This window comes from Ranitomeya variabilis, chromosome 2 (genome assembly GCF_051348905.1).
Source record: "Ranitomeya variabilis isolate aRanVar5 chromosome 2, aRanVar5.hap1, whole genome shotgun sequence".
Taxonomy (NCBI): domain Eukaryota; kingdom Metazoa; phylum Chordata; class Amphibia; order Anura; family Dendrobatidae; genus Ranitomeya; species Ranitomeya variabilis.
In genome coordinates, this window is record NC_135233.1 from 482,808,013 (window position 1) to 482,820,255 (window position 12,243).

Consider the following 12,243-nt stretch of genomic DNA (forward strand, 5'->3'; position numbering starts at 1 on the left):
AAGTGGGAAGATTTTTTTTCCTCACTTGTCATCCGTATAGAATACATTATTTTACAGCAGCAGCTATTAATCATTTACAAGACCATTTATAGTTTCCTATGTTAAAGAATTGCAATGTATCCATAAATACGCTGTACTACGGCTGGGCAGGGCATTCAAATTTTGTACGCACCGTAAGGTGGCTAGTGGACACATAGTTGATGGGAGGTATATATCACTGAGGTGATTGTCATCTGTGATGTAAACCTGGATTATTTCTCTGGTGTACATAGTACTGAGAGGCTTGTTTGGTGCATCTGGGCCAGGCTTCATGGGCAGCCTGAGAGATAAGCGGGTCTGGTTGCCCACATACCCACCTCTGGGTGAGGTTCAGATATTAAAATGAAGTCTGTTGTTTCACACATGTTCTGTGTCTGGAGGTAAGTAGGCCTCCTTTGTGTTATGTCCAGGCTGAGCTTATATACTGAGTGCTTTCCAGCCTGTGTGACCAGGACCGACTCTAAAGAGACCTTGTTAAGTACTGTTTATTTTATTTCGCCTGAACCGAAAGGCCATTTGTTTTTCCTTTGCTTGTGGTTGGTTTATGAAGCACCAATACACCATCATAAGCATTTAAATGGAAACGCCTCCTGTATTGACTCACGACACACACAAGTGAGCAGCAGTTCCACAGCACTCATAGACTTGATTGGTCAAGCATCATCCAATTTACTGAAGAAACAAGTCCATGCTGCAATTTTTTTCACATGCAGATTTAGTCATTGAAAACAATTGCTCATCTGAAATGCCTCATTGAATAACGTTGGTCAGAGTTGGACAGAACTCAGACCGAAAATACAATCGTGTGGGTGAGCCCATAAGAGAATTCAACATTTCCTCTTTGAGGTGAAGAAGCTGGACTAACAATGAGTGCAATAGGGTTTTATCTGAGTGGAAATATAGTTTTATCAGAGTGACAATGGGGAGACCAAAGGCAATGGTACTCACATGGTGTGGTTGTGTGACCACAACGACAAGAAGGGCTCAAGGTTGCTGCAAACACACAACTGAAAAAAACTAATTTGTAGTAAAAAGTTAATTCTGCACCACCAGTAGATCAGGGATGCAAGAGGAGAACGGTATTGTTATGTCGGACGCTATTCAGACTAGGGCGTCCGACAGACAGCGGTAATTCCGCATTCGTCCACTATGCGCTTAGTGGCGCCGGCTAGATTTCATCTAGGTTGTCCGGGGTTCAGCGGTTCCTTGGGTTTTCTAACTACTATAGGAAGTTTATCAAAGATTTTTCTACCATTGCTAAACCACTTACTGACATGACGAAAAAGGGTACCAATTTCTCCGCCTGGCCTGAGTCTGCTGTGTGCGCATTCTAATTTCTTAAGAACAGTTTTGCTTCGGCCTCCATTCTGGTGCAGCCGGACGTATCGAAACCATTTACCGTGGAAGTCGATGCATCTGAGGTTGGAGTGGGGGCGTTGCTGTCACAAGCTCATCTTTGGGCGAGTTGCGTCCATGCGCCTACTTTTCCAAGAAGCTGTCGCCTGCCGAACGTAACTACGATATCGGCAACAGGGAATTGTTGGCTATCAAGTTGGCTTTTAAAGAATGGCGACACTTCTTGGAGGGGTTGGTCCACCAGGTTACAGTTATCACCGACCATAAAAACCTGCTTTATCTGGAGTCAGCCAAGCGTCTGTCCCCCAGCAGGCTCGCTGGGCATTGTTTTTCACGCGGTTTAACTTTTTTGTTACTTACCGACCGGGGTCTAAGAACACTAAAGAGGATGCTTTATCCAGGTGTTTTCCAGGGGGAGATCCTCGGGAAGATCCGGTACCCATCCTCCAAAAAGGTGTAGTGGTCTCGGCTCTCACGACAGAGGTTGAGGCTGAGATTGCCGAGGCTCAGGAGGAAGTACCACCAGAGCTTCCCATTAACAAATCGTTTGTACCACTCCATCTTCACCTAAAGGTGTTGGGTGAGCATCATGATGCTGTCCTGGCTGGCCATCCAGGGGTTAGGGGTACCTTGGAGTTGGTGTCGCGTCGGTTTTGGTGGCCCAAAATCCGACAGGACATGGTCTCGTACGTGTCAGCATGTACCACGTGTGCTAGGGCTAAGACACCTCGCTCCCGTCCTGCTGGCACTTTACATCCGCTAGGGGTATCCAGTAGGCCATGGACGGAGATCTCCATGGACTTTATTACAGATTTGCCCTCTTCAGCTGGGAACACGGTCATCTTGGTGGTTGTTGATCGGTTCTCAAAAATGTCTCACTTTGTGTCCTTACCTTCGTTGCCTAACGCTAAGACTCTGGCTCAGGTATTTGTACAGGAGGTGGTCAGACTTCACGGGGTTCCATCTGACATCGTGTCTGATAGAGGTACTCAGTTTGTGGCAAAATTTTGGAAAGCATTTTGCTCACGGCTGGGGATCAAGTTATCACATTCTTCGGCGTTTCATCCTCAGTCAAATGGTCAGACCGAGTGTATGAACCAGAATTTAGAGCAGTATTTACGCTGCTTTGTTTCTGATAATCAGGAGGAGTGGTCGAAGTTCCTTCCTTTGGTGGAGTTTGCGATAAATAATCACCGCCAGGAATCGTCTGGGGAGTCCCCGTACTTTTGTGTTTACGGGCATCATCCTCAATTTTCTACTCTGCGTCAGGGGGGCTCTGCTTGCGTCCCAGAGGAGGACCAGCTAGGAGCACAACTGTCATCTGTCTGGAGGAGAGTTAAACAGCGCTTGCTGAGTGTGGGTGCTAGGTACAAACGTGTGGCTGACAGTAGACGTGTGTCAGATCCGGACCTGAGTGTGGGTGACTGGGTGTGGTTGTCCACAAAAAACATCAAACTCAAAATACCATCCCTGAAATTAGGTCCAAGGTTTATTGGTCCATTTAGGGTCGCCGCCATCATTAACCCAGTAGCCTACCGATTGAAGCTTCCTACGGTTTATAAGATACACAACGTGTTCCACAGATCATTGTTAAAAAAGGTAGTGGGTTCCGTGGACACGAGGCCGATGCCATCTCCAGTTTTGGTGGATGGCAATTTGGAATTTGAAGTCTCCAAGGTGTTTGACTCTCGAGAAGTGCACTGCACATTACAGTACCTGGTACACTGGTATGGTTATGGGCCAGAGGAGAGGTCTTGGGTACCAGCCTCGGACATTCATGCGGACCGGCTGGTCAGTATGTTTCACCGCCGCCATCCGGACAAGCCGGGTCTTATAAGTCATGAGGGCCCTGGGGTCCCTCGTAGAAGGCGGGGTACTGTCATGTCGGATGCTATTCACACTAGGGCATCCGACAGACAGCGGTAATTCCACATTCATCCACTATGCGCTCATTGGCGCCGGCTAGATTTCATCTAGGTTGTCCGGGGTTAATCTAGCTGGTACTCGGATTGGAGGCTGGGTCTCGCCCACTGCCTTTAAATAGTTCTGCTGAACTTTGGGCGATGCCGATTATAGCTTGTGTCTTGTGCCTGGTGATCTCGGTCTGGAGTGGTGGTCTAGGAGAGGAAATATCGTATCTGGTGGTGTATTATCCTTCGTCATATATCTCCTTCCTATATTTGTATTTGTTTTGCCCTGTGCACATTATAGTGTTTTCCTGTGTGTCTGCGGCATGGTGCGTTTTTTAGTTTTCCCTGTCTGTGCTTTCTGTAGGGGTTGGTGTGAGGTTTTATCACTGGGTGGCGGGTGGAGGTTTCAGCTTAGTACTGAAACAGGAGTCAGGGTCAGGCCTGGCGGCCCAGACATGCACACCTTCAGTGTAAACTCTGGGAGAGGGACAGACAGGGTTTCCCTAGTCTGAGGGATATTGCAGGGGCCCGGGTAATCAGCTGTAGTCTACCCAGTACCCCCGTGACAGGTATTCAGATATGTGATTTATTAGTTAAGGTGTTTCGCAGTTACAAACTTCTTCATTAGGACAAACTACTGATACCGATTTTAGCTTCCATCCTTCATCTACTGGCGGCACAGAATTGACCTTTTCAAATTTAAACTTTTCTTATTTGGAAGTAACTTTTTATAAAATAAGTAAGAAAAGAAGCATACAAATATTCTAAATATATATGAGAATAATCATTATTGTGTGATAGAAATATATATCATGTAGATCTCACTTGCATGTATAGTCCTTTAAGTCATATATCCTTACATAAAGACAAATATATATATATATATATTTGTATACTCAGCTAGTTTATAATCAATTGCTCAACTTAGCCACATGAGCTAGGCCAGATGGTTCTTGGTACCTTCCAGTATGTTTCAGACACCTAATACAGGAACTTAGGCCAGATGTCCTGAAGTAATGTCTAGAATATCGCTAAGTCTTGCTGAAATAGCAGGATAAGGGTGACAGCTACGTCCAAGAGTGCTACATCAGCTTGTTGCTAGGTAGACCTCAGTCAGAATATGCCATGTACTCAGTTAAATACATTATGTACTCAGTCAGCCAATGAAATAATAGCTAGACAATATGGTAATTAACTAACCACCCCTAGCAACCCCTAACCACTCCTTTCTATATGCAATTATAAAACTATGTATGTACAATAAAGTATCAGTATTGATGGAATGTTATTGACACAACAATGGTGTGCAGTCTCATTCCTTGAGCGGTCAAAATACTCAGTCTTATTGGGAACAGCCGCAGCACACACACGGGGATAAATTTATCCAAACCAAATTTCCATATCAATTGGTTAACTCTTTTCCCTAAGATAATATAAAACAAATTCATAAACATGCTTACATAAGTCCCGTCATCCAGAGACAAGGAGACACACGTTAAACACGTGCCACTTTCACTATGTGCACATTTCGTCATCATAATGCTCACTGAGAATGTGCTGTTTCCACAAGGCTGAAAGAATAAGGATAAAGTTAATCTGGTAAACATGATATCAAGGTACTGTCTCCTCTAGAAACATTCACAGTTGTCAGTGTTAGATTTTCAGGTTTTTTCTTTTGCGTGTATTTTGATTTTTTATGATTGTATTCATGTTACCTTTGTTAATAAGTATTTACATTTGCCATGAAAAGTATATTGAGTCTTATCAAATGTGGTAACATGGGATCCACCTTCCACGGCACATGTACTTGGGCAGGGGATCTCTCGACATTTCCAGTGACCCCCAGTGCATAAACTGCAAAACAGAAACAATATTATGTATAAAAGTGCTCATATATACAGTCATTGTAAACTGTGTATAAATTTTACCAGGGCTAGGTTAGCGAACAGGCAAGGTGGCATGCTAAAGGTACCTGGTGCGCAGGCAAAATTATAATAGAAAAACTTCACCACTTCTGTATTTATCATCCACTCCTGGTTTTGGCTTACAGATGCTGAGGTAAAAACTCACCAAATACTCAATGCGTGCAAGTGTCCTTACACATAAGTTAAAATGAACAAACTTTACACTCCTGTGTCTCCATGAATGCATTAACTGGAAAGTCCAAATAGTATTTTAAAAAAAGATGTGATAAAATGCTAAAGATTATTGTGATTTTCATTTGATGAATTTCTGTTTATGAGGTAAAGGCCCATCAAACTAATGTCAGTTGAACCCACAAAATTGGTGAGATCTGCCTAGAGTGAAATGTGCATGTGGGCTTGCTGACTCTCCCGTGTCAGATAATGTTGGGATAGAAGAAGCACCCAGCATATTTGGTTTCCCAGAGATGATCTTTTGGGAGATAACTTACTCCAGTGGAACCTGGCATTGGCAGTCCCATAGAAAACAGAGAGGCAATCAGTCAAATGAAGCATTGCTTTGTATCTGTCAAGAGTGGGTCTTTTCTACCCTGGAGATCTGGGGTTAGAAGATCACTACGTATTGTGAATCACAGATCTTCCATTTAGCCTGTGTGTTTGTGTTTCATATTAAATGGATGTTGTTTCCTTTGGTGCTGAAGAGGTTAATTACCCTTTCTATGCTGGTCAGAAACTCGCAGCACCATCTCACAGCTGTATCTGACTTTGTCATTTCCTCTCTTTTTAAAATATGGCCAGACTGTCACTTCCACGCCAGTGAAAGTTTTACTTTCTAGCTGCCTGGAGTTGCTGTGCTGAGTTGGAGGTCGTTGTTGCTGCTGGAGATTGTTGCGTGCTCTTTTTGGGTGTATGCTTTTCTCATTGTCCTATTCCCATTTGATTTCTATATTTCTACCTAACCTATACAGCTCTCTACCTTTGGGTGACTGTTTTCTATGTTAGTTGCTTTCTGTTATCCCTGTTTGTCTTACTTGTTTATACACTAGCATTTTTGGCCCAGGCCTCCTGGGTAGAGGGAGGGGACAGCTTACAGTGTAACAGGAGAACATTAATGCTGGTTGCCAAACCTCCTCACCTTTAGAGGTACCTTTGGGAGGACCAATAGTTAGAGTCCCAGCACTAGAGACAGTGCAAGGTCTCTTTCACTATTTCTGTACACTCACAACATGACAGTATCGGGGACTTGGGAGAGATGGTTATCAGGCAAATGATTGTGCATCTGACAACTATTTATTATGTATGGTAGATTGCAATAATAGCAAACAAAATCCAATTACCATGTTCTACAGCTGATGTTGTAAACTGATCCTGGTGCAAAAATTTCATCGTTGTATGTGCAAGGACAGTTTTTTATAGGAATACATCCCAAGTGAGTGATATCATCCTTCACTAAACCTAAAAGCAAAAATAATATAATATTAAAAGCAATGTACAGCTTTTCAGGTAAATTCTATACTATAACTCTTACATGTGAAATTGTTAAAATTACATTATTGTTTAGTCTACTTTATATTGCTATATATGACCATAAGTACTGCATCTAATGCAAGGATCACACTGCTGTATTTTCTCTCATTCAAGAGAAACAGGCCGATTGTGCTAATCACATTCTGATCAGAGTTTGATCAGAGATCGATCACAGTGCTATCCGATTTTCTCAGATGAGCAGAAGAAATAAAAAATTCTCCATCTTCTCATTTTGGTCAGTCCGTGAATATCGTACCTCACGTGAATGTCATTGGCCCAATGTTTTCCATGGACTCATTGACTTGCCTGGACGAGTGTGGTCTGAATATCGGAAGCAAATTTTTTCCTTGCAACAGACTCTGTCAGAGGAAAAAATCAAACATGTACACAACCCCATAGAATAGCATTGGCCCAAATGCGATCCGACGTTTTGTCAGATTGGACTATGACTGAGCATATGGTCATCTGCATGAGCCTTAAAGTAGAGCTATGTAAAGTAGGGGCATAATAATGTATTCTAATGGTAAGTGGGCTCACTCATGATGGGGGTATATGAATTGTTTGCCATGGAAAATGTTTTCTGTGATATTAATTTTATTGACCTATCGTTAGCTCCAGCACTCTCCCAAAAGCACCACCTCTCATGCATAAAACAAAGTCTTAAACACAATGGAAATGGTAATACTTGCCTAATGGACAGACACACCCAGACACACAAGGTCCATCACAAAAATAAAATTCCCCTGGATTAGAGCAGGTAGCTCTGCATGGCGGACTGCATTCTTTATAGATGAAATTAGCGGGACAAGATTTATCTAAGGGAGTAAAAAAACATAATATATTTAAGATATAAAATAATGTATAGTACAAAAACATAAATTGAACCTCAAGAAATTGTATGTATCTCTACTAAGTAGTGTAAGCTACAGTACTTTATTACTGTCACTAGAGATGATCAAACCTAAATCTATAAAATGTAGTTCTAAGAATCAAAATCTTACTTTTTTAGAGTGTCGAGAGCATTTTATTTTTCTGCTCTCTGATGGGAGAGGAAAACCTGGTGACAGATTTCCTTTAGTTTGTTGACTGCAATTTATATCAGTGCTTTGTACATTGACCCTATTTTGCACAAAATATTAGTTGCACCTTCCCATATGTGGACTATAATGATATGGGTACGAACTCCATCTGAGCATTATACTTTTAATGTTGTAAATAGGGACCCTACTGCAATTAGGTCACTGATTAGCCCTACTTGTTCATGATTAGTGTTGAGCATTCCGATACTGCAAGTATCGGGTATCAGCTGATATTTGCGGTATCGGAATTCCGATACCGAGTTCCGATATTTTCCGTATATCGGATACCGGAATCGGAAGTTCCCACAATTCAAAGTGCCTGAATTCAGCCAATGATGAATGGTTAGAAGTGTGGGCACATCCTGTTCTGAATGGTGGGCATGAAAGTACTGGCATGGCTTTGATTGGCTGCTGAAATGATGTCATGATGCTCTATAAAAGTTGCTGCCGCCATTTAGGGCTCACTCTGCTGTGAATTCAGTTAGGGACAGGACGCTGTGTTCTGACTGAGGGCCAGTTTAGAGATTGTGATTTGCTTCATTGTGCTTTACCAAGTCTAATTTAGCAATTGCTGTGTGAGATCCTTGCTTTTGCCTTGCAGCGCTGTTTACAGCTGTCTGCACGGTCTCTGTGTGAGTGCACATCACTCTGTAGTCTGTCTGCATCCACAGCCAGTTGCAGTCAGCTCAGAGTGCGTGACTGCCTCATACCGTTCAATCCATTGTGTTTTTTTTTGCAATTAGTGCAGCCTGCTGCACATTTTTTCAAATATTTCCTATTAGTGGTTTTCCATCTGTATCTAGCTAAATTGTGGAAAAACACTACATAGGATTACATAGAGCAGCTTTTTTTGGCCTTGCAGCGCCGTTTCTGGCTGTCTGCACGGTCTCTGTGTGAGTGCACATCGCTCTGTAGCCTGTCCGCAGCCACAGCCGGTTGCAGTCAGCTCAGGGTGCATGACTGCCTCATACCGTTCAATCCATTGTCCTGTTTTGCAATTAGTGCAGCCTGCTGCACATTTTTTCAAATATTTCCTATTACTAGCTTTCCATCCGTATTCAGCTAAATTGTGAAAAACACTACATAGGATTACATAGAGCAGTTTTTTTTGGCCTTGCATCACCGTTTACGGCTGTCTGCACGGTTTGTGTGTGAGTGCAGCTAACTCTGTAGTCAGTTCTGCAAAAAATAAAAAATAAAATTAATAAAGTTCACCAAACACACCACTTTACAGTTGTGTAGGCCACATTAGCTCTAATTAAAGTCTAGTCCACACTTTAGAAAATTAGTGTTTCTTATACCTGTTAGGAGCTGTTCAGGAATAAGCACACTAAGCCCTTAGTACTTTTCTGCTTATCTTTATCAGTCAACCAAGATGAAGAAGGCAGGGAGTAAGGCACGTGGGCGTGGGCGCGGAGCAGGGAAAGGACGTGGGGATTCTGTGCCTGCCGCGGGCACCGGTGACTCATCATCACCCAGTTTCAGCAGGGAACAGTCCTTCATGCGTAGCTTTGTAGGAGATCGCCGTACACCGCTGCTGCATGAAGAACAAATTGAAGCCGTTGTCGGATGGATGGCATCTAACACATCGACTTCAATTAGTGCCACATCCTCTCAGGCACAGAGCACTGGAGAGCACCCATCTGTCTCTTCACCACCTGCCAAATTGCCCAGGCAGTCAGAGAGCCCAGGACAGGAGCCATCTCTACTTCTGTTCTCTGAATCTCTTGGCTTGGAAACAGGGGGCCAGCGAAGCAGCATTGGAGAAATGGAAAAAGAATGGGCCAGAGCCTCCGGTCACCACACTGCAGTACGCATCTGATGATGAGACTCAGGTGCCACTTTCTGGTGCATACTGTGCTGCCGAGACTACCCAGGAGAAGAAGTTGGTGGCAGAGGGCAGTGTAGATGATGAGGTCCTTGACCCATCGTGGCGTGAGGAACAGGAAGGTGGTGGGAGCAGCTCTGAGGAAGAGATTCCCCGTACGGCCCAAAGAGGGAGAGGGAGGGGGAAGACTGTGGTTCCTGTAGCCTCCACTTCGGCACCAGTTAGGAGCACGCCTATTCCAAATGCCAAAACGGGCGCTCCCAAGACTTGCATTGCCTGGTCCTTTTTTGACACAGTTGCAGATGACATTTGCTTTGTCAAATGCAAGGTGTGTCATCAGAAAGTCAAAAGAGGGAAAAATGTCAGCAACCTCAATACCTCAAATATGTGGAAACATGTGCGGACCAAGCACGCGGTGGAGTTACAAAAACACACTGAAGACCTAGGCCAACCAACAGCGGCACCTACCACCTCTTCAGCTCGTGTTGTTGCCTCTTCCTCCAGCTCACACACAGCTGGTTCAGCTTCCTCACAGGATCTCCATGGAAGAACCTCTGGCACTGTTGTCCAGAGAACCACTGTAATTCCACCCACAGCACCGCGTTCCCAGTCATCCTCTCACTCCCAGCCCAGTCTACAGCCATCGGTAGCACAGGCATGGGAGAAAAGGCGGCCATTCTTGGCAAACCACCCCTGAACACAGGCTCTGAATGCTGGCATTGCAAAACTACTGTCCCTTGAAATGCTGTCATTCAGGCTGGTGGAGACCGACAGCTTCCGTAACTTGATGGCATTGGCAGTCCCACAATACAATATGCCCAGCCGCTTTTATTTCAGCAGGCAAGCTGTCCCTGCCTTGCACAAGCATGTGGAGGGACACATAAAACACACGCTACTGAATGCCGTTAGTAGCAAGGTCAACCTCACCACCGATGCGTGGACCAGTCACCATGGACAAGGGCGATACCTTTCCCTCACTGCCCATTGGGTTAATGTTGTTGAGCCGGGTACAGATCATGCGAGTGGCGCAGGACGTGTTCTGCCAACTCCAAGGATTGCAGGATTACAGTCTGTACACATTGACTACTCCTCATACACAAGTTCCTCAGAATCATCGCTGCAGGAGCCGTCACAGTCCACCTCCACATGGACCCGTGAACGTTTACCTGTTATGACCGACATGAGCACAGCTGTGGCCAAACGTCAACAGGCCGTCTTGAAATTAATTTCTTGGGGGAATTGAAGCCACACAGCGCAGGAGCTCTGGAATGCCATAAAGCAGGAGAGCGATGTGTGGTTTGTTTCAGCGAATCTCCAGCCTGGCATGGTAGTGTGTGACAATGGCCAAAATCTGGTGGCAGCTCTTGCCCTAGGCAGCCTCACTCACATCCCATGTCTGGCACATGTGCTCAACTTGGTCGTGCAGAGTTTTTTGAGGGACTATCCGGATCTTGATGCACTGCTGCACAAGGTCCGCCTAGAGTGTGCTCACTTGCGGCGTTCCAGCATGGCAAGATTGCGCATTGCAGCTCTGCAGCGCCGATTCCGCCTTCTGGAACATCGCATCATATGTGACCTACCCACCAGGTGGAATTCCACGTTACATATGTTGGAGCAGTTGTGTGAGCAGCAGCCAGCAGTAATGGAGTACCAGCTGCATCAGGCGCGAAGAAATCGCACTCTGCGCCGTTCAGACTTCACAACCACTGAGTGGGCCACTATGAAGGACGTCTGCCAGGTTTTGCATTCCTTTGATGATTCCACGTGGATGGCGAGTGCAGATGATGCACTAGTCAGCATGACTGTCCCCTGTTGTGTATCCACTTTTTGGGCTCCCCTGGTGGTTGCTGGTGGTACTGGTGACTTGTTTGCACTTTGCTGCTTCTGTTCACCTGCTTCCATCAGCGTTTGGGAGTTTCCTATTTAGTCATGCTCTCCAGTCATTTCCTTGCCGGTCATCATTGTAACCAGAGCCTTCGGTTGCATGTTCCTGCTACTAGTCTGCTGATCAGCTAAGTGGACTTTGTCCTTTTGTTTTGTACCTTTTGTCCAGTTTGCAGTTTTTGTATTTTTCTGTAGCTGGAAGCTCTTGCGGGCTGAAATTGCCACTCCTGTGTCATGAGTTGACACAGGAGTCTTAAAGTAATTTCAGGATGGTTTTTGAAAGGGTTTTCAGTTGACCGTGAAGTCCTCTTTTGTATCCTTCTGCTATCTAGTAAGTGGACCTCTCTTTGCTAAATCTACTTTCATACTGTGTGTGTCTTTTCCTCTTAATTCACCGTTATTACATGTGGGGGGCTGCTATCATCTTTTGGGGTATTTCCCTAGAGGTAAGCCAGGTCTGTTTCTTCCTCTACCAGGCGTAGTTAGTCCTCCGGCTGGCGCGTGGCATATAGGAAGCCGTAGGTATGCTCCCTGGCTACTATTAGTTGTGTGGTAGATTTAGCTCACGGTCAACTCGAGTTTCCATCACCCGAGAGCTCGTTCGTTATTTATATGTTTCTTACGTTCCCTTGCCATTGGGAACCATGACAGTATGACCGGCCAGTGTTAAAACTTATTGGCAGAAGAAAGGAGAGAAA

The 12,243-nt window shown here is 44.7% G+C and overlaps 1 protein-coding gene across 1 annotated transcript in view; it reads right to left on the minus strand.

Moving 5' to 3' along the window:
- Window positions 1-12,243, minus strand: part of LOC143806868 (mucin-2-like) — a 373,557-nt gene that overhangs the window by 177,371 nt on the left and 183,943 nt on the right. Inside the window, exons 8-11 of the mRNA XM_077287848.1 lie at window positions 7,444-7,569; window positions 6,565-6,682; window positions 5,021-5,159; window positions 4,766-4,876 (exon numbers count right to left, since the gene is read on the minus strand). Of these exons, the coding sequence (XP_077143963.1) occupies window positions 4,766-4,876; window positions 5,021-5,159; window positions 6,565-6,682; window positions 7,444-7,569 (494 nt within the window). The remainder of the gene's footprint in view (window positions 1-4,765; window positions 4,877-5,020; window positions 5,160-6,564; window positions 6,683-7,443; window positions 7,570-12,243) is intronic.